Source organism: Vipera ursinii, assembly GCF_947247035.1.
Source record: "Vipera ursinii genome assembly, chromosome: Z".
NCBI lineage: Eukaryota > Metazoa > Chordata > Lepidosauria > Squamata > Viperidae > Vipera > Vipera ursinii.
In genome coordinates this window covers 122,114,575-122,140,522 of record NC_139517.1, presented here as the reverse complement: position 1 = coordinate 122,140,522, position 25,948 = coordinate 122,114,575, and the positions used below count along the sequence as shown (strand labels likewise).

The window sequence follows — 25,948 nt, the reverse complement described above, 5'->3', positions numbered from 1 at the left end:
GAGGACTACCTGTAGTTTTGGGACTTCTTAAGAAATTGATGTTCTGGAGTTAAATTCAGGTTCAAAGTTTGGGACATGAATAGCAGCTATCAGAAGCAGCTGAATTTGAGCTATTAATATTGCATAGCATTTTTCAGCCCTGAAGCAATCCTGCAAAGAAGAATCAAGACGTAGTCCAGAATAAGTGTTTCTATAACATCTCTTCTGAATTCTCCGAAGTGTTAGCCTATGCCACTTCAGTAGTTCATATAATCCTGCAATAATATGCTTTTTCTTACAAACAAAGCCAAAGGTCATGTTTTTGCACAAATGATCACCAGCATTATCCCAACTTTAAAAACTGAAATTGGCAACTCAAGATTAGGCTTGCCTCAGGCTATTTCCCACGTGACATTGCTTTAGATATATATACCAGACGTTGTAAGTGTACACAAAGGAGTAAAGCACTGAGCACAGACATGGATTTGCAAAGAGATCTATCACATGTTCATTAAGCAATCATCTTTTCATTCACAGCGGCATGCATTGCCAGGGTAATCTCCATGCAATCCAGAATAAAAAACAGGAAAAGTTTGCAGAGAGGAAGGGGATCAAAAGAAATCAAGATGGCCAAGGTAGACTTATAATGAAGTCCTGCCCCTTTCAGTGTGTTGTGACACATATTTTGAAGGGGCAGGACTTCAGTTTCACAGGATCTTGAGATGCAGCACAACACCTCAAGGGTCCCCTTTTTCTGTAGATGGGCACAGATAGTGGCTTGAGGAAGGTACAAAGCAGTGCCTATGAAAACATCAGTGTAGTCTGGATAGACAGAAAGGGTGAAAAAGAAACTCTGTCTTGATTCTCTTTAGTATAAGAAGTGAGGGAAAGACTTTCAGGCAGGTTTTCAACTTTTTGTTATACCATTTTTACAATGCAGGTAGTCCTTGATTTATAACATTTCATTTAGTGATTATTCAAAGTTACAAAAGCACTGGAAAAATGGACTTCTCGCCATTTTTCACACTTATGACCATTGCAGCAACCCATGTACATTTAATCAAAATTCAAACACTTTTCAACTGGTTCATATTTATGACCGTTGCACTGCCCCAAGGTCATGTGATCCCATTTTGCGAACTTCTGACAAGCAAAGTCAATGGGGAAGCCAGATTCACTTAACAACCGTGTTACTAATTTAATAACTGCAGTGATTCACTTAACAACTCTGGCAAGAAAGATAGTAAAACGGGGCAAAATTCCCTTAACAAATGTTTCACTTAGCAACATAAATTTTGGGCTTGGTTGTAATCCTTAGTTGAGGACTATCTGCATACCATACTGAAACTTGCAGCAGTTCTTAAGGTGTTTCTTTCCTGACATGGCCAACCTGGAAGGCTCCCAATGCTATTTTGCGATTGCATTCTACTATTTTTTCCAGAATCATTTGATGTGTGCTGTTGTGCCCACAGTAAAAAAAATGGCAATAAAGGTTATCTTATCTTATGTGTGTGTTTGCAGCTTAGTTATAGAGCAAATTCATTACTGCAGTTCTGAAGGTTTTGCGTTGGCTGTCTCTTTGCTCCCAACAATAGTGCAAAATAAATAACAATAAACAACATTTGCTTCAGCAATTGTGTCTTTTAGTATTTTTTTTAGGCAGAAAAGGTGCTATCAGACTCCTTTTTTTGTTGTTCTGTTCATCTAATGCTGAAAACTAGTTTGTTTATTAGCAGAGTCACCATGATCTCTATTGACATTACTGCACTTTGCAAACCTAAGAAAAACTGGACTGGCTTAGCCAAAGAGACCACAATGGGAATGAAATAAAACCTGAGTTCTCACACGGTGGCTATGCTACTGTTTGTCTAACTGTGGCTGACTCAGTGAACCACAAGAGCAGCAGTTCACACAATATCCAAAGCCTAAATCAAAGAAACAGTATCGGGGTTTGGAGCAATGTGTAAATCCAGCCACAGCACATAGTGGGAAAGAAATTCATCTCTGCTCTTCAGATTTTAAGAAAATGCTCAGTTTTTAGTTTTAGAAAATCCACCAGAAAAATAGAAATATGATCTCTACAGACATCCCTCAGCTTACGACCGCAATTTTGAACCCCTCCATACGTTCACTTGATGGGTTTTTTTTTGTCAGTCCAAAACTTAGTCTACTCCCTTCTGTCCTCCTTTGATTTTAAAAAAATCAAAACACAATTCTTCTCCCAAATGCTTCTCAAATAAAGCAGGGGAGAATTTTTTCTCCAAAGTCAAGCTGTGAGTCTAAATTAGCTAAATGCCTTTCATACTACAGGTAGTTTTCAACTTACAACCACAACTGTGCCCAAAATATCTGTTGCTAAGTGGGACAGTTGTAAAGTGAGTCTACCCCATTTTATGACCTTTTTTGACACAGTTACTAAATGAATCACTGCAGTTGTCATAAGTCCCTTTTTTGGTACCGTTGTAACTTCAAATGGCCATTAAGCTAATGATTACAAGTCAAGGACCCATACATGCAAGATTTGGGGCAGAGAAAAATCTGAATACCTAAAGGACGGCGCTTTAATCCTTCCCCCCACCCACCCCCCACACAAAACATACACACCTTTGTCTTCCAGATCAGACACTCACACATAGATCCATGGTGCAACTTAAGAATTCATAGCATTACAGGAGCAAAGTTGTGTTAGTCCGTGGGAGTAAAAAAATATGGAATCCGGTAGCCTCTTTTCTTGAGTATTTAATTAAAAGGCAGTGACTTTTGTGAACTCTAGTTCCATTCATCAAAAGGAATGAAAAGCTGCTATTTTCACACAACGAGGCCGCAGGGAGGGTGACATCATTATGTCTTCTACAGCAGTGGTCCCCCAATCTTTCGAGCAGGGGAAGAGGAAATGGTTGTGTGCAAGTGGCTGGTGCACTCACTTGCATGCGCATCTCCATTTATGCAAGTGGCAGGCACTCGTGCGTTTGCAAGTGCCCGCCACTCAAGCAAATGGAGCTGAGCACATACTTGCTGCTTCATGGCCCGGTTCCAAACGGGCCACAGCCCAAGGGCTGGGGACCCCTGTTGAACCAGATTCCACTGATGAGAAGCAAAACCTTTACTCCACTTTTCATGCATCATCAAATATTGCTTTCATATCTGGTGTCAACCTTCCTGAGACCTTGAGAATTCCGCTTAGTTAAGACAGGCGGGGTATATAATATCAGCGATAATCCTTTCAAGAAACAAAGCTGTCCTGGCCAAAAATCTGACTCCTGCAAGGCTCGGCACTGGTTCTCAAAATAATTATTCACACCATAAATCAGCCCCAGAGTTGAAAGTGTAAATTAACACCTCCCCAAACTTCTATTAAGCCAAAACATGTTTTTATAAAACAGACTCGCTTTGTAATTTGTCTTCTTTCTGGATTCAAGTCGTTAAATAACATTCTCTTGTTCCTATCAGCTTACGAATCACAAATGACAAACTTTTATCACGTAACTCTCGGAAGACTTATTTGGCTTACCTTGCTAGGCCTGAACAGTACAAATATTTAGGATTATTGTGGTGGGGAAACACTGGAAATTTAGGGCAGAGATCAGCCTCTTTAGGTGAATCTATTATAGGCTCTGTTGTCTGTGATTTAAACCTTTGATCAGTTTCACAGAAAACAAAATGACAGCATGAAATGTTCTGGATGTTCAGTAAGGATCTTCTAATAGCATACATTAAGGATGAACAACTTCAGAATCAACTGCAATTATAACTAAAGTAGTTCTTTTTGCTGAGACTCCAGAATCCGCTGTCAGTCTTGCAAGGTAGACAAGACAGGAAGACAAGAAACCAACCTAGAACTAAGGAAAACTTTCTTAACAGAACAATTAATCAGTTGAAAGCTCCAAAAGTTGTGGGTGCTCCCACATTGGAGGTTTTTAAGAAGAGATTGGACAACCATTTGTCTGAAATGATATATAGGATTTTCTGCCTGAGCAGCTGGACTAGAAGACCTTCAAGGTCCCTTCCAACTTGTTATTCTGTATTCTGTGGGTGCGGGAAGTACACACAGATGAACTATTTATATTTTATTGTATGGTTACATTGCCAGAATCTTGCAATTCTGAAAGTACGTCTCTCGGCCCCTCACCTTTATAGCTGAAGAAACTAGAGAGTGTCCCACATGAAATGTTTGTTATGGCCCCATTCCTTCCACAGGCTCAGTTGCCGCTTGTCTGACCATTGTCTAGTCCAGGGGTAGGCAACCTTGGCTCTTTTAAGACTCATGAACTTCAACTCCCAGAATTCCTGAGGCAGCATGGCTCAGCATGGAAACCTCTCCATTTCTCCTCAGCATGGCTGGCTCAGGAAGTCCACGAGTCATAAAAGAGCCAAGATTGCCCCTGATCTAGTCTACAACTCTTCCTTCTGTCTCCTAGCTTTACATCTTCCTTCCAAATTTAATTCATTTCTCAAATGTGCTGGCCCAGATTTCTAACAATTTGCAGAAGAAACATTATGAGAATTGCTATACAAGCCCTCAAATAAGGCTATGGAAACAAATCCCATCCCCTAACCCAGTTCTAAAACCCAGGAGAAAACTGAGGACGCTGGAGCCCATCTATGAAGCATGGCATGGATTCCTCATATTTGATGACTGCTCCGTCCACTGTGGCCCCCAGTTGGCAATGGGTGGCATCTTTCAATCCAAAACAGCACAATAGAAAAACACAGCAAGCAAAAACAAAAGAGGCAGACAGATATAGATATGCAGAGGAAGACTGCACATAGTCCTTAATATACAACCATAATGGAGCCTACCAGTTAAAGGTATGTGTCATGACAGTCATAAAATGGGTCAGTCATGCAACCAACCAACCAACCCAATTTTACGATCTTTTGTGCAGCTGTAATTAAGCTAAAAAAGAAGCAATGGAATGGAACGGAACGGAACAGAACAAAACAAAACAGAACAGAATAGAATTCGTTATTGGCCAAGTGTGATAGGACACACAAGGAATTTGTCTCCGGTGCATAAGCTCACAGTGTACATATAAACAGCAAGTAATAGGTCATAGGTCATAATCATAGTACAATCGTTAATTAAGGAGAGAATCAACCTAGATCTAAAGAGAAATTTCATGTCAGTAAGAACAATTAACCAGTGGAATGATTTGCCTTTAGAAGTTGTGGATGTTCAAACACTGGAGGTTTTTAAGAAGAGACTGGACAACCCTTTGTCTGAAATGATATACGCTCTCCTGCTTGAGCAGGGGGTTGGACTAGAAGACCTCCAAGGTCCCTTCCAACTCCATTATTCTGTTATTAAAAGCGACAGTTGTAAAATGAATGCTATGACCATTAAACAAATGCCTGAGTTATTAAGTGAAACCATAGTTCACTATGGCATAGTTTTGCTGAAAGTGAGAAGTAATTTCCAGGTTATGGCAAAACTGTCATGAAACATGTAAACATATAAATGTGCCAAGCACCCAAAGTGTGGTCACATAACTGCATGGGGCGGGGGGGGGGGGGAAGAGAACTTCAAAATTAGGTTGCAACCCCCATTTTCCAGGTAGGTCGAAACATTGGACTCTAGCTAAGTGACTGTTCATAAGTTGAGAACTGCCTATATCTGGTATAATATACTGATGTAGGCTTTTAATCCAATATCTGTTGGGCAGTGTTGAGCTTCAGGGTTACTGACCATCATCTAGAGAAGAGTTTTTTGAATGTTTTACCCATTTGGTTGTTTTGATGGTGCCATTTGAAACCAATGCCACCAAAACGACGAAACACAATCAGACACAAAGAACCAACTACAGACCAGATGGAAACCAGCTTAAATAAAGGCCAATCAGAAGTTAGGGCCTTGGGTTACCACTGAACCCTGAAGTCCAACATTGCCCATTTATCTGGTTCCTTAGATGTCTCCTTGCATTTGGCTTAATGCGATTCTTCTTGTGTTAAATCATTCTACGCCATTTTATGAAAATACTCTGATAATCAACCCACAGTGATCACTCTGCAAGGCAGACAAAAACCACCTTGCAAGTTTTCTGTCTCTTACACAGGCAAAAAAAGAGAGTTTCCTGTGTTCAGTTGCTTTTAATGATGGATAAGGAGAAGAAGTGGTCAGGATCTCAATACTGCAAAGCACTTTTCATTTGCTTCAAATGAACACTTACTCATATTTAAATAACAGAGTGCAGTTCACAAGCTGCTCATTAAACCGTTTTAATTAGCATGCTAACCCGAAACAGAGATGGCTAGCAACCAAATTAAATGTTTAATTCATACAATTTGAGGAACACATTCAAAGTACACATTCCAATGAATCCCCTTTTCTCGGGTTGATTGTAATTTCAAACAGTCACTAAGCAACCGGTTGTAAGTTGAGGATTATCTATAGAGATTTTGTACAATTGTGCACACAGATATTGTGGAGAGAGGGTTTCCTCTCTCCCATCATGACAGAAATGGAAACATACTAATGAAACTAAAATAAGCTAAATTAAAAGCAATGGAGAATAGAAGGATTATTTTTAACATGGTTTTTAGTTAAACTATGGAAAAATCAAGATGGTAGCCATTGCAATGCAACTGAAGCTCATTTTTATACAGCAATAGCAATAGCACTTAGATTTCTATACTGCACGCAGTGTTTTATAACCCTCTCTAAGTGATTTATAGAGTCAGCACATTGCCCCCAACAATCTAGGTTCTCATTTTACTGACTTCGGAGGGATGGAAGTCTTGCGTAGGTGAGAATTGAACTGCCGAACTGCTAACGGCCAGCAGTCAGCAAAATTAGCCTGCAGTACTGTAATGTATTGGGACCTTACTTGAACTGTTTCACGTGTCTGTTTGAATGCTGCTGAAGGTTGCTCAATTGGTGTGTCTGTGTAACGGTCACAGACTTGCTGTCTCCAAGAAGATCATTGGATGATTTGGGGCGGGAATGGGTTACTTTAAACCTATTGGCCGCCACCTAGTGGCCAACCCTATAAGTAGCTGCGCAGAAGCCTCTGATTCAGTTCTGTTCCTGTTTGCCTCAATAAAGCAATGTTCCTGTCTGCAACCTCTCATCTCGCTTACTGCCTCCAAAGAACCACTACACAACAAGTACTGCATTCAAACCACTGCCCTAATTTGGGTGGTTTTAAAAAGACACCCAACAGGTCCTGCTTATGTTGTTCCCTGAGACCTTGAAACCTTTTCAGAAGTAGCAGAATAAAGTTCTGGAGAAACAGAACTTTTGATTAAAGGAAAAACGCAATTAAAGGAAAAACGCAATGCTATGTGGAAACCACTTCTGGACTTTGTGCTTGAGGTCGGAAAAGTGAAATTTTGATTTTGGGCTTTTTGTTGTTAGCTGCGAAGTCGTGTCCGACCCATTGTGACCCTATGGACAATGTTCCTCCTACATATATTTGTTGTTATTGAAATGGCTAGCTTATACTATTTTGTAAAAGTGAAAAGTTGAGGTTTGATGTTGATGTTCTATTTTATTGAACCAAAGGAAGTTGGAAGTCAATGCCTTTTTTTCTTTTTTCCTTTTCCCTTCTCCACTTTTTCCTTTCCCCTTCCCTATCCTTCCTACCATTTACTTTTGTATTTTCTTTGTATCGTATATATAAACTAATAAAAATGTATACTGCAAAAAAAAATATGAAAGGCAAGGCTGACTTTAAAAGGTGCTCAGACTCCATATCAAAAATGAGGAAAACTGCCTCTCCAATAATTCTATTGAAGATTATATTATACAGATAAAACTAATACATCTCTATAATATATACATAGGGATGCGATGGCTCAGTGGGTTAGGACGCTGAGCTTGTCGATCAGATGGTTGGCAGTTTGGCGGGTCGAATCCCGAGTGCCGCATAACAGAGCCTGTTACTCGTCCCAGCTTCTGCCAACCTAGCAGTTCAAAAGCACGTAAAAATGCAAGTAGAAAAATAGGGACCACTATGGTGGGAAGGTAACAGCGTTCCGTGCGCCTTTGGCGTCTAGTCAGGCCGGCCACATGACCACGGAGACGTCCTCGAACAAGCGCTGGCTCTTCGGCTTTGAAACGGAGATGAGCACCGGCCCCTAGAGTTGGAAACGACTAGTACGCATGTGCGGGGGAACCTTTACCTTTACCTATAGTATATACAAGTACAGGTAGTTCTCAACATTGTTTAGTGACCATTTGAAATTAAAATGGCACTGAAAAAAGTGACTTTTTTTCAGGTGACCATCGCAGCATTCCTTATGGTCACATGATCAAAATTCAGTATCTTAGCAACTGCCTTGGGATCATGTGATCAGCAGGAGTCATGTGATCACTTCCCAGCCAGCTTCTACAAGCAAAGTCAGTGGGGGAAGCCAGATTTGCTTAATGACTACACGATTCACTTAACAATTGCAGCAATTTGCTTAAGAACTGTGGCAAAAAAAGTTGTAAAATGGAGTAAAATTCACTTAACAATTAACTTGCTTAGCAACAGAAATGTTGAGCTCAATTTTGGTCATAAATTAAAGATTACCGGTACATTTTAAAGAATATGAAAAACTGCAGAAAAAGTTTTTTTAAGGGAAGGGAAGAAAAACATAGAAGGAAAAAAAACTCTCCCTTAATTTGCAACATGAGCAGCTATCTTGAAAAACTTTCAACTGGAAAACGGCCTGGACCAGCCTTTGTTTTAGAGCAAGGGTCTTCAAACTTGGCCCTTTTATGACTTCTGGACTTCAACTCCCAGAATTCCTCAGCTAGGCATGCTGGCTGAGGAATTCTGGGAGTTGAAGTCCAGAAGTCATAAAAAGGGACAAGTTTGAAGACCCCTGGTTTAGAGGTTTCTGTTTTGGCTTTATGGGCTCAGGAAGGACAAAACTCTTGCAGGGTCTTCTGAAGGCTGCCGAGGGAGCATTCCCACTGAGTAATTATGCAAGAAATTTCCAGGGGCACCAGAAGGAAAATTCAGCAAGTGAGCCACATCTTTTCAGCAGAGAGGAAGACAGAAAATCTCAGATTTTGCCAAGACTTTACAACTGGCAGGGAGGCAAATATACAAGACACACGCAAAGCAGCCACAGGAAGCGTTCATGACTACATGGCAGAGATTGTGCATACAGAAAGAGGAAGGAAGAGTGATCCGGTGCACATGCACAAATACATACACACAGGGTCCCTGACTGAGGGATTTCAAGACATCGACCTTCACTCTGAGAACTAAAGGCATGGATTAATAGAAGCACCCAACTGGCGCAAGACCAGTTTAGGATACTTAGAAACGATTTGGAAATTATTTCTATTTTTTACAGGCTAATGTTCATTGCAAAATGATTTTTCTTGTTCAGTGTCCCTCAACCCTTGACATGTTTAAGAGGTGTGGAGTTCAACTCCCAGAATTCATACTGACTGGGGAGTTCTGGGAGCTGACGCATACACCTGTTAGAAATTGTCATGGGGAAGAAATACTGTTTTAGATGCCCACTTGATCTATGATTGTCCTAAACAAAAATTTGGCTCTAGATCCATAGCCAAAAATACGATGGGAGTTAAATGCTGGGAGTCAATCTTCTTGCCTCCATACAGATCTCATCCTGAATTTAGGAGAATAATTTAAAGATAGAAATATTTTTTTGTGCTTCTGTCCTTTTTTTTTTAAAAAAAAGGAGAAATTGAAAAATTGGCAGGGGATGTAAAAATACCCCAGTGAAATATTTTCTTTAAGAATAACGAATATAATATAAAAAGGCAAGATTCTCATGTATTGCTATCCTTAATATTTCCTGCCCCATGTTTCTAACAGATAATCCTTGATTTACAATCACAAGAGGAGAGGAGAATTTCTGTTCCTAAAGAAGTGAGTTGTTAAGTCAGCCATACCCAGTTTTATGAACTTTTTTACCATGGTTGTTAAGCAAATCACTGCAGGTGTTAAGTGAAATCATGTGGTCATTAAGCAAATCTGGCCTCCTGCATTGACTTTGCTTATCTGAAGCCATCTGGGAAGATCATAAATATTAATAATGTGACCCCAAGAATCATTGCAAATACATGACATTGGCAACCACCTGAATTTTGATCATGTCACTTTGGGGGATGCTGCAGCGTATGTTAAGTGCAAGCCATAAGGACCCTTTTTTAATACTATTGTAACTTCAAACGGTCACTAACCAAATGGTTAGTGTAAGTTGAGGACTACCTGTATTAACTTATGGGATGAAAATATTATTTGTCTAAAAAAATCAAATCCTGGCAGTTGCTGTGTAACCAAAGTGGTGTAGCGCAATTTTGCAGTGCAAATGAATTTCTGCCCCTAATGAAAATGACAGGAGAATGAAATTTCTGCCAATTTCACCCCAAAACGAAGCCAGATCTGCTGTGGGGGACATCTGTTGGCAGATCTGCTCTCGATTTGGCTTCAAAGGACAAAGAAGTACAAAGAGCGACAAAATAAACTTTTTAAAAACATTTTAAAATAAATTCAATCAGTAAACATAATTATTGTCGGACTAAATTTTACTTTTGCACTGAGTATTATTATTATTATTAATTTTATTTGTATACCGCCCTTCTCCCAAAGGACTCAGGGCGGTGAACAGGGCAATGCATGTTAAAAAACAAAATACAAAAATTAAAAGAGATTAAACAGAATGCCCACAACTCTTACAATAAGTTAAAACACAATAAAAAAGTTAAAACACATTAATAAAACCCAACCCCATCATATATATATCATTCATGATAACTGCACCAATAAACCATGTTCCTAAAATAGCTGAATAGATTTAAATCAGGGAGGAGGTTGCTACGTGAATGGAAATTGAATATATTTTTATTAAGGTAAAGGTAAAGGTTCCCCCGCACATGCGTGCTAGTCGTTTCCGACTCTAGGGGCCGGTGCTCATCTCCGTTTCAAAGCCGAAGAGCCAGTGTTTGTCCGAGGACGTCTCCGTGGTCATGTGGCCGGCATGACTAGACGGCAAAGGCGCACGGAATGCTGTTACCTTCCCACCGTAGTGGTCCCTATTTTTCTACTTGCATTTTTACGTGCTTTCGAACTGCTAGGTGGGCAGAAGCTGGGATTACTGCCACCTAAATCCCCAACGAACCAGAAAATAGTCTTTTTTCCCTTTTTTCCTAGCTTCAAAGGTTCTTCAGTGCTTATATTTCTACCATCCCATCCCTGCACTGTAATTTCACTATGAGAGTTGGTAAATCATGCAATTTCCAGTCCATATTATAAAATCTAGTTACTCTGATTGATCCAAATCAGCAGGACAAATTGATTTTTTTCTTCCAATGTGTCTGAACTACAAGACCCAGCCTTTCCCAAGACTGGCTAGGCTGGGAGGAACTTTTAGTGGTGAAAGTTCATCAACAGCTGGATCCCACCTCTGGAAGTGATTCCCTGTACAGATAGTCCTCGATTTACGACCATTTGTTTAACACCTGTGTTCAAAGTTATGACGGCCTTGGGAAAAGTGATTGTACTTGTACTTACAACTGTGCTTGGTAACAGACTCACATTTACAACCATCAGCAGCATGCTGCAGTCCCATGATCATGATTTGCAACCTTTTTTTACCTATTTTGGGGGGGGGAAGCTCATTGCGGAAGCTGAATTCACTTCACCACGATTCGCTTATTATAAAATGTCTGACTCAACTTACAATCACAACGGAAGAAATTCCAGTCCCAACCATGGTCATAAGCCAAGGCAATCTATATGCTAAAACAGCTGCATCCATGGTTAGGCAAGGAGGTCTTAATGATAAAAGCAATGTTGCATCCGTAGAATGCAAGCTTTGTGTCTTTTGTATACAACTGTGATCTCCCACCTACTATCATAATAATTATTTGTATTGTAATTGTTTATTATAATTGTAATTGTAATTATACTTATTAGAAATGTCTGCTGCCTTGAGTTGTCTACAAAGATAATAAAGGCAGGATATTAAATAAATAAATAAAAAGGGTGAAGCTTGTGTTGCAACAACACAAACACTGCTTTTATCATTTTGATGACATACTGTATCCGGCAGATGGTAGCAATCCTATTATTAATATTATCCAACCAAAATCCATAGATCAGAACATTGGAATTGGAAGATTGGTTTTCAAACTCTGGCCCAGCCCTGGAGATCCTCTTAAGATCCTTTCCCAGTTTCAATTTGGTTAAAAACAAAATATCCCATTAAATGGTTCTAACCACCTTAATCAAGTACCTTACTGTCCAATGAATGATGCTCCATCTGGCAAAGCAGAGATCCTGAAGACATTTACCCAATTTTCCACTATTAACAGGCATCCGCTGGAGAAACTGGAATCAATTATCTAGCTGTCTGTGGAATTTCTCTGGTGAGTCACCCTAATGCAGGTTAGTCAGTCCCCATCCTGACCTTGTCCTTCATGCAGCAAAATCCACTCATTTTTTGGCTGGCCTTTTCCCAATGCAGTAGCTAAGCTTAAGGTAATTAGTAAACCCACTCTAAATGCTTTCTTCCCTGGTGTGTTGGTGAATAAACCACATTTCAAATGCCTACCTAAGGTACAAACTCCACTAGCCCACTGTTAAACCAACACAGAAAGAAACTGGGCTTGAATAACATGTTTAATTTGGTTAGCCATCACCTTGGTCGTCATTTTTTTAGTTTGGGATCTGGACACACACATTTATGCTGATTAGGGTAGTGCTTCTCAACTAGACAATTTAAAGATGCCTGGACTTTGATTCCCAGAATTCCCCAGCCAGCCCTACTGGCTGGGGTATTCTGCGAGTTGAAGTCCACCCATTTGCAAGTTGCCAAGATCAAGAATATTGTTAGTGTTTCTGTTATGTATTGCGCTCAGTTGTAATACCACAAATGGACCGGCATTCATGAAAAAAGCTTCCAGGACTTAAAGGCACTCTTGTCAGATAAATCCACTGTAACTCATTTTAGAGAGTCTAAACCAGTCTGTTTATTATGTGATGCATCTCCTTATGGGGTGGGGGCAGTTTTGAGTCATTTAGAAAAGAATGGAACACAAGTCCCTATTGCATTTTATTCAAGGACACTGTCCTCTGCTGAGAGTAACTACACTCAAATTGACAAAGAGGCCCTAGCCATTTTTGCTGGAATAAAAAAATTCCATGACTATTTATATGGCAGGGACTTCACAGTCTTTACAGACCACAAACCTCTGCTGGGACTTTTCACAACAGACAAACAAACGCCCCACATACTTTTCCCCAAGAATGCTGAGATGGTCTATTTTCTTATCTGCATACACTTTTAAATTGGTTCACAAACCTGGTAAACAAATGGGCCGTGCTGATGGCCTCAGCAGACTCCCACTGCCACTAATGGAACCAGAGCTGGACCCGGCCCCTGCAGCCAGAATTCCCTCCATACAGGACCTGCCTGAATTTCCCCTCCATGCTGGGGACATAGCTGCAGAAACAGGTACAGATAGAACACTTGTAACAATCATATCATATGTCAGTCACATGACTAAACTGATTTTATAACCTTTTTGTGACAATCATTTTGAATGCAACAATTGGTAAGTGAACCATTGTTCACTTACCATTCACTTACCAGTGAACCATTGTTCACTGTGGTGCTGGAAACTCAAAATAAACAACTCCTAATCAAATGAACTGAGACAAGACTTTTGACATGGAGCATTTATAAGACTCCAAGAGATCTGAGGGCAGAATATTAATACTTTTCCTCTCAGCATCTTCTGTCAATGAATTCTATTCCACTTTTTATCAAATGAAACCCAGTGATGTGTCCAATGCACCAAGCCCAGAAATTCCTGCTCAGCTCTCTTGCTTTTTAAAAATACTAAGTTACTAGTCCACGAGATTGCAGGTACTGTAAAGGAGGAATAGTACAAACTTCCTTCGTCAAGTATGACTGCTGGAGGAATGAGACCCCAAAATCATAATATAGCACAGGGCAGCTGACTTTGTCAGGTTTACATAAGGACATGAAGGCCTTATGTAAGCAGTCTGCAAGATGCAATTCCAAGGGACTAGTGTTGAATATTTTCCTTTCTCACCTTCTGGACCAATTCAAATAGTGTAAAGGTAAAGTTTCCCCCACACATGCGTGCTAGTCGTTTCCAACTCTAGGGGCTGGTGCTCATTTCCGTTTCAAAGCCGAAGAGCCAGCGCTTGTCCGAGGACATCTCCGTGGTCATGTGGCCGGCATGACTAGACGCCAAAGGCGCACGGAACGCTGTTACCTTCCCACCGTAGTGGTCCCTATTTTTCTACTTGGATTTTTACGTGCTTTTGAACTGATAGGTTGGCAGAAGCTGGGACGAGTAACAGGTGCTCACTCTGCTACGCAGCACTTGGGATTCAACCCGCCAAACTGCCGGATCTTCTGATCAACAAGCTCAGCGTCCCACTGAGCCAGCACGTCCCTGTCTCAAATAGTGTAGACAGAGATAAAGAAAAGATTTTTCCTAGTTAATGGACTCCTCCTCCAAATATGTATTATATAAATCTTGGGGTTTCCTGCAATTTTACCCTGATCAGAAGAAGGAGAGGGACTTATTTTAAAAGAATGCAAAAGTGAATGTAATGGAAGATGAGAATGATCTTGGGAGACAGAATCAAGTTTCCTGCCTGAGCAGTGGGTTGGACTAGAAGACCTCCAAGGTCCCTTCCAACTCTGTTATTCTGCTACATTAATGGTCAGACAAGCAGCACCTGAACCTGCAATGAGACTATAGCAAACGTCTCTTGAATTATTTCCCAACATTCTGTCCATCAACATCTTTGTTTATGTGTCCATAGTTCAGTATAATGTTTGAGAGAAATTAAGCCATGTCTTTTGTCTAGCTGCACCTCCAATTTTTACAAATAAAAAACAACTCTATTACATAAGGAGTTCTTTAAAAAGAATAAGCCAAAATGAGAGCTACCTTTAACTGTTTCACGTTTGGGCTGGATACTTATACAAAGAATAAAAGCAAGAATAGTGAAAAGCCAGTTTGATGTACTGATTAAAGCACCAGGTTAGAAACCAGGAGATAAAGAGTTCTAGTCCAGGAAAATCGAGTAAGTGATTTTAGGCCAATCACCAGGAAACAGTTAAGTTCTAGCCCAGGGGTCTTCAAACTTGGCCCTTTTATGACTTGTGGACTTCAATTCCCAGAATTCCTCAGCCAGTGTGCCTGGCTGAGGAATTCTGGGAGTTGAAGTCCACAAGTCATAAAAGGGCCAAGTTTGAAGACCCCTGTAGCCAGTTGAGTGACCTTGGCTCAGGCACTTTTTCTCAGCCCAACCCACCTCACAGGGTTGTTGTTGTTGTGGAGAAAATAGGAGGAAGAAGGCATTTTGGGACGGTCTTTGTCACCTTCAGTTATTTAAAAAATAATAAAAGTAAGATTTTTTTAAAAAAATCTAAAACAAAAAGCCTTCTTGAAAACTGGGCATTCCTACCCCCTGTTCAATTGAACTTTCTAGTTCTCAACATCCTGGTTAAAATAAGGAAAGGAAATTTTTTACTGGTGACAAAACACTTTCTTTGCTCTGACTGAGATGTTGCAATTTTATTCTAGCTCCCATCAGTAGCCTTGCTGGAGGGAACAGCTATTGACTAATTTATTGCACAATCAGGCAACAACTGCAAACAGCCATCTGGCTTCAAACTCCTTATCTCTTTTTATTTATGTTTCTTTGGATCTCCATCACAGAGTAAACAGGGCAGACTTTCAGCGCATACTTTAAAAAGGTTTGGCTTAATGCGTTCCACCTGAAGCTTCTCAACCTTTGCATAGATTTGGCTCTTAAAATGAGTTGCCCATCTCCTACGGAAGTCTTTCTAAGCAACTTGGGGGGGGGGTTTCCACTTCATTTCCTTTATTTTTATTTTTAACATCAGAAACTCTGAACCTCTGGCATGAGCCTCCCACATCACATAAATTCATTTATTTGCTTGACCGTTATTTCCCAGATAAACCTCAAGTGACTGGATTCTCAAACCATGGATGGTAAATTGAAAGGCCTGACTTGCTACAGCCTGTTGAAAACACCTTCTAACAAACTGGTTGATAAACAAATAAACCTTTATTGTCAAAGTACAACATGTGTACATTGAGATTAGCTGAGCCTCCCCCCCCCTGCTCTCTCCCCCCAACACACAGTGACAACAAACCCTCCATCCTACCACAGCATGTGAACCAATACACCACACACCCGCCTCCCAAGTCAATTTAACAGATAATAAGAGAGATAGGGCATCAGTTACATCTGAGCTTGCACTATTGCCATCAATTTATTTGTAAAATAATATTAGAGATATAAATGGTGCTGCTGCATTAAAACCTCAGTTTACAAATAGTCCTCGATTTACAAACATAATTGAGTCTGGAAAATAGGATTGCAAGTAATGGCAACAGTAAAGTGAGTAGCTGGTCACCATTAACCAGACCCATTTTTACAATGTTTTTATGCAGCAGTCGTCAAGCAAACATTGTAGTCATTAAGTGGACACCACAATTGTAAAGCTAAGTGAAAGCTGCAACAGAGAAATCCTATGTCTGTTAAATGGGGTTTGTCTATTATATCACACATTTTTTCTAGATTCTGAGTACATTTGAATTAACCCTGCCTGTAATTTAGCAATCCATGCAGAGCTAGCTATCGTGAGCAATGTTTTTCACTTAGTGGTATGAGTCAACGCAGCCAATTGTGATTCATTTGACAAACCATATTTCAACAAGCTATGGCAATGGATGAACCCAATCATGGGAGATAATTTATTAGAAGGGGGGGGGGGAAGAGGAAACCAGCTAAATCTATCAACCTCAGGCTGCCTCTAGCAAGCCAGAAATACATATCTCCTAAGTCCCCAATATCTCTTCTTTGCACATACTTCCTGAACTTTTATCTGCAACATCCATCACCGATTTAATAAATTTGAGGCAAAGAGGATTGTCTGCTTTTAACAAACAAGCCCCTGCTCCATGAAGAAGCACACACCCAGTGTGCAAAAAGAGAGTGCCGCACTCAGATAATACTTCCCCTTTTCCACGAAATCTGTTGTTATTCTTCAGTTACAGGAACCACGTGGACTGTCCAAGGGCTATACATCACTCTCAGCCCCACCACAATTACTACTCCAACTTGCCAGTGGCCTTTTTAAAAGAAATCCTCTCTACTTGCAAACAAGGCACCGTGCCACTAAGCGGAATATAATCCCCGCAACCTAATTCAAGCCAATCTTAAAAGTATTTCATCAAAAATAAGATGTATTTTTTTAGGCCTTCTGGATCACTGTTTTTCAAACTTGGCAATTTCCAAGCTATGCTGGGGAACTCTGGAAGCTGAAGTCCACCCATCTTAAAGTTGCCAAGTTTGAAAAACATTCATCTAGACCAGGGGTAGGCAACCTTGGCTCTTTTATGACTGGTGGACTTCAACTCCCAGAATTCCTGAGCCAGCATGGCTCAGCTTGGAAACCTCTCCCTTTTCCCTCAGCATGGCTGGCTCAGGAATTCTGGGAGTTGAAGTCCACGAGTCATAAAAGAGCCAAGGTTGTCTACCCCTGATCTAGACCTAGATTCTAACTTGGAGGCACATTTTGCTGTGTGCCAAGGAAGTAGTTTTAGATACAGATAATTCTAAACTTGCAACCACTTCATTTAGCGGCTATTTGAAAGTTACAATGGCACTGAAAAAAGTGACCTACTGTACTACCAGTCCTCACACCAATGGCTGTCACAGCTTCGCATGGCTAAGTGATCAAAATTTAAGAACTTGGCAACAGGTATATATTTAGATGATTGTAGCATCCCAGGATCACATTATCATAATTTATGACCTTCAGACAAGCAGACAATGGGGAAAGTCAGATTCACCTAAGGATGATTTACTTAACAACTGCATGTTTGCTTAACAACTGTGGCAAAAAGGTCATAAATTCAAGTGTGACTCATTTAACTACTGTCTTTCTTAGAAACAGATTCTGGTCATAAACTGAGGCCCACCTGTTCTGTAATGTAATACAGATTACATGTAAAGTAATATAGTTTCTAGTAAACAAGGATAAGATGTAAGAATGTGCCAGTGTTAACACTGAGTAGTTCATTCTTAAAAGCGTCTTCCAGGCCCTAAGCTGGCTAACCAATCAATGCTTTCCAGAAGTATAAATTTTTCCATCACAGCCAACAATCATGTTCACTCAGACATGAGTTGTATTTTAACTCATTGGGAACCAATCTGGTTGAGGAGGGTTTGAGATGGATGGATCCATATTCTGGTGATAGAGCAAATTTTATGCCTTCAATACCATTTCTCAAATTGCAACTAGGGCAGATCAGGAATTATTAAGGATTTTTTTTTAGGCCTTCTCTTCGACTTTCAAAGTATGTTGACATTCTGCAGGGATTATAATCTGAGTGGATAACCACACTTGATCAATAGGCCAAGTCAATAAACTGATGGATACAGAATAAGAGTATAAATCAGGAATGTCCAACATTGGCAATTTTAAGACTTGTATGGCTGGTGGGGAATTCTGGGAATTGAAGTCCACAAGTGTTAAAGTTGCAAAGAACATTATCATCAGAGTTGGAAGGGACCTTGGAGGCCTTCTAGTTCAAATCCCTGCTCTAGCAGGAGACCCTAACCCATTCCAGGCAAGTGGCTGTCCAGTTTCTTCTTAAAAGCCTCCCGTGTTGGAGCACCCAGAACTTTTGAAGGCAAGCTGTTCCACTGGTTGATTGTTCTCACTGTTAAGAAAGTTCTGTTTAGTAGTGAGGATAGCAGAAAAGATTATTGACAGTCCACTCCCTTCCATCCAGGACATAGCATACAAGTGATGCTTGAGCAGGGTCCGCAAGATTGTCTGGGACACTACCCATCCTCTCCACAACCTGTTTTCCTAGTTACCTTCTGGGAGGAGGGGGCTCTGTGGTATCCAAAGCAGAACACCTAGATTCAGTCACAGCTTTATTCCATACAGTATTAACCTTGTGAACTCTAAAGCTTCCTCCTTCCGTTACGTATTTAAGATGGACAGTGATTAATATTTACATGTTATTTTTATGCAAGGATGTAGGTTTATACATATTTTGTATAGAGCATGTTTAAATGTGTGTTATGTATGTGTACCTTTGACAGCAAGCAACTAAATTTCATTTTTAATGTGCGCCAATGTGCCCACAATAAAAAAATGACAATAAAGGTTATCTATCTATCTATCATCTATCTATCTATCTATCTATCTATCTATCTATCTATCTATCTATCTATCTATTTCTAGGTTCGTTCTTTCTTTGATTAGTTTCCACCCATTGCTTCTTGTTTTGCCTTCTGGTACTTTGGAAAATAACTTGACTCCCTCTTCTTTGTGGCAGCACCTGAGATATTGGAACACGGCTGTCATGTCACCTCTAGTCCTTCTTTTTAATAGACTTCTTGGACAAACTTTAAAGCATGCCTGACTGATACACGACTTGTCACCGTTCACTTTTGCCAATGGATAGACTAGCTTTCATTTCCCCAAAATTATGTAACAGCATAACAGAAGTACATGTTAATCTCCACTGCCATAATGTGCATAGTTTCTGCCAATACTTTTCTCACTGAATCATGTGGCAATAGTTGAATATCAAGAAAGGGGAATTGCTCTGAACAGATTCACAGAAGCACCCCCAGCCCACTCAAAAAAAAAAAAGCATGTGGGTGAGAAACATTAAATCTGGAGATGAGTTTGTGCCCTCCAATTATTTGGAAAGGTTATAGCAAGTGCCGTGACCAAAGGATGACTGGGATAGAAAATGGCTTATCCTATCCTGCTGGTATTTAAACAGAGGGGGATGTTGATCTCTTATGATAGCTATAACTAAATTCCACGCTCTGGATTTGGCCCTGAGTGAAGAGTTGGTATAGATGACCTTCAAACTCCCTTCCACTTTCATTGCCTCTCTACTATACAGGATATGGAAATGGTCCCCCTTACATTATAACCTGAACCCTGAAAATGGCTATTTTTCTAACTCTGGCCACAAGGGGTCACTCTGATGGTCCATCGCTGAACAATTGATGGTTCAGATGTTCAACTAAGATGGGCAAAAGAAACCCAGATTCAAATTCCCAAATGGCTGAATGAATCTATTGCAGCCTATCAATTTCAGAGCCAAAATGGTCCCACATACTTGAGGATAAAATGAAGACACACCCAGGTAGGTTCCCTTGGGCCCCCATAGGAAAAAAGTGATCTAAACTGAATGAAGGATAATGAAGATGATAAATTGTCTCTTGACTAACAAGCCTAGAACACAGTTAGTCCTCAACTCACAACCACAATAGGGACCAAAATTTCTGTTGCTAAGCAAGGTGGTTGTTATATGAGTAACAGCCAATTTTACCTTTTTTGTGACATTGTTAAACGAATCACTGCAGCTGGTATGTGAATCCCATGGTTGTTAAGTGAATCCAACTTCCTCCATTGACTTTGCTTGTCGGAAGCCGGCTGGTTGCCACTGGTGCCAAAGATGCTGTGACTGTGAGGGACTGTAAGCCCCTTTTTTCATTGCCTTTGTTACTTCAAACAGTCGCTAAACAAATGATTGTAAGTTGAGGCCTACCTGGAGAGAAGTCCCTAAAAGAAGGCCTACTACCCATTTTTCCTACTTATTTTCATATCTACCAACAAACAGTTCAGACCGGGGAGAGCTCTGCAATCTGAAATGTCCATTAGCTTCACTCCATGTACTGTCACTTCTTCCATTAGGCCAGAGATGGGCAGCTAAGGCAAATTTATGATCTATGGACTTCAACTCCCAGAATTCCCAGGATGGCTCAGCTCCCATGCTGGCATAGAAATTCTGGGAGTTGAAGTCCACAAGTCCTACAGTTGCCATAGTTGCCTACTCCTGCCTTAGGGTCTTCGGTGTGCGTTCATCTGTTAGAGATCCTAGATCTGGGGTGGAGAACTATGGCCCCTTTATGACCTTTGGACCAACTCCCAGAATTCCTGAGCCAGCCATGCTCAGAATTCTGGGAGTTGAAGTCCACAGGTCATAAAGGGGCCATAGTTCCCCATCCTATCCTTAATGAACCCATTCTTATGGTCCAGCTATCCTTCAACCACCTACCGGTATGCAATCCAGGGATTTGAATCCATTTGAGCATGTTTTGATCTGATCCTCAAGATTTGATTGTACCATGGAAGAAACATCAAACTACAGGATATTTGATTCTGCTTTACAACATGCAAAGAGAAAGAAGAGCACTTGTAGGGTTAACACCTTCAGATTTCTTTACCAAGCAAGTCTTTTGAAGGCTTTTAGGTAAAGGTAAAGGTAAAGGTTCCCCCGCACATGCGTGCTAGTCGTTTCCAACTCTAGGGGCCGGTGCTCATCTCTGTTTCAAAGCCGAAGAGCCAGCGCTTGTCCGAGGACGTCTCCGTGGTCATGTGGCCGGCATGACTAGACGCCAAAGGCACACGGAACGCTGTTACCTTCCCACCGTAGTGGTCCCTATTTTTCTACTTGCATTTTTACGTGCTTTCGAACTGCTAGGTGGGCAGAAGCTGGGACGAGTAACAGGCGCTCACTCTGTTACGCGGCACTCGGGATTCAACCCGCCAAACTGCCGACCTTCTGATTGACAAGCTCAGCGTCCTAACCCACTGAGCCACCGCGTCCCTTGAAGGCTTTTAAAGACCCCTTTAAATTTTTAAAGGCCACGGCAGGCTTTGCGTACCAGGAGATGAAAAGGTAGACTTTGCAAAAAGCTCAAACATTCCCAAAGGGCACCCTAGTTTGCAAACAGGTTGCACGGTAGGCACCTACAAGATATAAAAGTTGCTAATTCCTAGCTTACTATCCGAAACTAAGAATATGTTTTAAAGTTTTTTTTCCTTGTCTTGTAGGCACTTCCCTCTTACTGCCCATTTTAAAAGTATTTCTGAATCCCTCCTACTGGGGTTGTATGAATGTCAAAGCACTCTCCAGGGTAAACAGCAGGAAGAAAAACAGCATTTTAATGTTTAATTCAACTGAGTGAGGTCATCATTAGACGTGTGTAATCAGGTTAAAAAGTGGTTTAAATATGTGTGGAACTCTGTATCTATCTGTGTTTTTTTATTTTTTTTTATTTTATTTTTTTTATTTTATTTTTATTTTTATTTATTTTTTATTTTATTTTTATCTTCTCCGAAGACTCAGGGCGGCTTACAAGCTTAGCAGTAGCCTTCATTCTATGTATATGCCTGCTTATTAGGGCTTTCACACACACCCCCAAGCGGCATTATTACAAAGTCAGCTTAATTGCCCCCAACAATCTGGGTCCTCATTTTACCTACCTCGGAAGGATGGAAGGCTGAGTCAACCTTGAGCCTGGTGGGACTCGAACCTGCACTAATTGCAGGCAGCTGGTGTTACTTAAGGAGGCATTAGCCCACTGCTCCACCAAGGCTGTTGTTTCTATACTGTGTCCACGTGTATGCATGCTTACGAGTATGTGAGTGAATGGGTGTCATAACACTTAAAGGGGGTCAAATTTCCCAGTCCTACAAGGCCAAACCATCTTTCTGGGGTACTGAGAGCTCCAACTTTATGGAAACTGATCTAGGATCAGAACCTGGAAGGGGCACTGCAAGGTCATCAAGACCACCCTCACCACTCAACAGCAGATTCAATCAACTTGAACTGCTGACGGATTTTGCTCCTGAGTAATGGCAGTGCACTTGAAGAATGAATTACAGGTTGTCCTCAGCTTATGACCACCGCTGAGCCCAAAATTACCATTGCTAATCAAGGCAGTTTTTAACACTTTTTGTCCCATGTTACGACCTTTCTTGCCAGAGTTGTTAACTGAATAACTGCAGTGGCTAAGTGAATCATATGGTCATTAAGCGAATCTGGCTTCCCCATAGAGTTTGCTTGTCAGAAGGTCACAAAAGGCAATCACATGACTCAGGGACACCAGGATCGGTTATAAATAGGAATCAATTGCTAAACTTGATTGTGGGGATGCTGCAACAGTTGTAAGCGTGAAAATGGGTCAAGTCACTTTTTTTTACTGCTATTGTAATTTTGAATTATGGGTTTTAATTTGTCGTTTTAGATTTGTATTACGGTTTTTAACTGGGCATGGGTTTAATCTTTTTTAATTTTTGTATTGTCTTTTTTATATATGCCCTGTGAACCGCCCTGAGTCCCTACCAAGGAGAAGGGCGGTATACAAATTAAATAAAACTTGAAACTTGAAACTTGAAACTTGAATGGTCGTTAAAGGAATTGTTGTAAGTCGAAGACAAAGAGAAGCAAAACAATTAGAAAAAGGCTTCTTCCAAAACATGCCAGCTCCGTGGATCCCTTGCCTTGCTCTCACACCTTTTCCCTCTCTTCCCCCACCAACGTGTCCCCCCACCCCACCCCAATGGCGCTGTTAAGTGACAGGCTTGTGCACATTCCTTTCTGCCCCACCCCCAACCTGTTGCTGCTGCTGCTGCCAAAAAAAAACCCAACAGATTTCTCGCTGCACTCCGCACAGGAGATCAGGGGAAGCATTCAAAAGAACAACTCCCAACTTCTTGCCCACCGGCTCTGGGCAAAGCAGGGCTGCGTTCCCACCACTCACCAGCAACTAGCCAATCAGATTTAGCCTGCGGTCTGCGCAGAGCCCTTTGCGGATCTGAACATCGTGAGAACGGAGTAAACGGAGTAGCTAACCCTGTCCGGTGAACACAGCCAGCAAGCAGACTTACGGGGATGTGAACGCGCAACGTGCGTCTCTTCTGGCCAGCGTCCTTCTTCTTAGCAGACGAGGCATCCTTCTTCTTGGCGTCCATGGCCGTACTTCCCATCGCAGGGATGCGAACAGAGGCTGTCAGCCAGCTGCCTACGGCCAGTTCCACTCGCCTGCAAAAGCTCGGACCCTCGGAGTTGGAGAGCCGTGGGGATGTAAGCAGAAAGCTATCAAAAGACGGCGGAAGTTTGTTGGCCGCTGCTCGGCCTTCGGAGGCCAAAAGATGGGTCAGAGAAGAGGCCAACGGAGCCTCGGCTCATCGCCCGCCAGCTGGACCACCGGATGCCCTGGCGGGACGAACGCGATCCCAATGGCGGGACACCGAGGTTGCTGCACAGCCAGAATCCGCCACAATTTCCCGGAACGCTACTAAAGTTTCCAGACAGGCATCTTCCTGGAGTCGGCGCGCGCGCAAGGAAAGCGCCTCGTGCAAAGGGGCTGCAAAGAGGGCGTGCAAACGCAGCCGGAGCCCCCGCAGGGCCAGGCTGCAAATCGCGCGCCCCCTTTCTTCAGCGGGCGCGGGGCAAGGGCGTTGCAATCCTCCTTGAGACGTCGGCTGATTCCCGGGCGAGCGGGTGCAGCTGGCAGGCAGGCAGGCAGGCAGGCAGGCAGGCAGCCGCGGGAGGGAACGCGAGGAGGTTCAGCCGCTGCACCAGCCGCTCTCGGGCACGCAAGAGGCGAATCTGACAGACGCCACGGCACAAACAAGAGGAAAAGAAACGAGGGGGAAAGCGAGGAAACCCTGCCCAGAGAGGGAGGTGCAAACCTGTGTGTGTGTGTGTGTGTGTAAATATATTCCTCGCCGCCGAGGAGGCGGAGAGGAAGCTAACAGGAAGTGCACGCTCATAAAAGGCAACTTTCTCCCGGCCAGCCCTGTCACAACGCGCGCACACGCCCCTCGCCGCCTTCCGCGCCTCTCCCTTGCGGCCAAGGCCGCCGGAGACCTCCGCGAAGCTCCGCAGAGCAGCCGCTTGAAGGACGCCCTTCGGCCGCCCCAGCCTCTGCGCTGTCCGGCCTATCTCCCTGGTACTGCCCGGCGGCGGGGCCAGATCTGCAAGGAATCCACCGGAGGTGCTGGGCAGGCGATGTACCCAGCGCTCTCCCCAATTCCTCCGCAGACCTCTGGACTGGGCACGGGTGGGTGACTTGCGAGGACGAAGCCACGCTTGTCCCCCTCCTCGCCCCTTATGGTTGGTCTGAACAGGGAACTCGCGGCGGAGGGCGCGCCGCCGGCGGACACGCCTGCCCGCTGCGCAGCTGGCACAGGATCTGCGGGAGGCGCCCGCGGCCAAAGGTGCCGAGACTGCAGCGGCCTGAATGCTCCCGCGCGTGTTTTTTTTCCCCCAAGGGAGGATATTGCGATTTTTGTGGCTCTCTTGAAAAGAAGAGCGTTGGCTTCCCTTTAAACAGATGCTCACAGACGATGCCCTTTTCCTCCTCATTATTTAAGGGAGGTATTTATTTTTGGCCACTCAAAACGCTCTTAGTCGCTGATAACCTGGTCATCTTAGCGTTTGGACTGCTGCAATGGGACTATCCATTTAAAAGTATGCAGAATGTACAGCTAGCATGAAATGCAGCAGAGCACAAAGTTTTAGGGGCCGCTAGGGTGGCCCACATAAGCCACTCTTGTCTGACCTGCATTTTTACCAGTTTGCTTTCAAGCCCGGTTTGAGGTGTTGGTTCTTATCTTTAAAACCTTTCATGCTTGGGTCTAGGACAGGGGTAGGCAACCTTGGCTTTTATGACTGGTGGACTTCAACTCCCAGAATTCCTGAGCCAGCCATGCTGAGGGAAAAGGGAGAAGTTTCCAAGCTGAGCCATGCTGGCTCAGGAATTCTGGGAGTTGAAGTCCACGAGTCATAAAAGAGCCCTGGTCTAGAATATCTGAGGAGCCATCTCACTCCAAAGAGATCGGCCCACCCATTCATTCTGGCAGAAAGAGCCTGCTGTGGACCCCCACAGTCAAGGAATTCTGGCTAGTGGGGTCTAGAAGAAGAAACTTCTGCCACGACTGCCATCCTCTGGAATATCATACCCTTGCCAAGATCTGCCCCACCCTCATGGCCTTCCAGAAGGGGTTCAGAACCTAGTTCTGCCAATTAGCCTGGGACCCCCAATGGCCATTTCATACTGGACTAGGAAAAAGATGCCATGTCCACCTCGTCCCATTGTGGTTGTTAACTTACTTAATTTCTCTTTATTTTAATGTTTAATTTTTTTTGTAT

General features: G+C 42.3%; 1 protein-coding gene across 2 annotated transcripts in view; it reads right to left on the bottom strand.

Annotated features, from left to right (window-relative positions):
• Nucleotides 1-24,493, bottom strand: part of PRKAG2 (protein kinase AMP-activated non-catalytic subunit gamma 2) — a 233,503-nt gene extending 209,010 nt beyond the window's left edge. For both annotated transcript variants that reach the window (XM_083376992.1, XM_083376993.1), the window contains exon 1: nucleotides 23,680-24,493. In XM_083376992.1, coding sequence (XP_083233118.1) covers nucleotides 23,680-23,778 — 99 coding nt within the window. In that variant the 5' untranslated portion in view covers nucleotides 23,779-24,493. The remainder of the gene's footprint in view (nucleotides 1-23,679) is intronic.
• Between the last annotated feature and the right edge of the window lie 1,455 nt (nucleotides 24,494-25,948).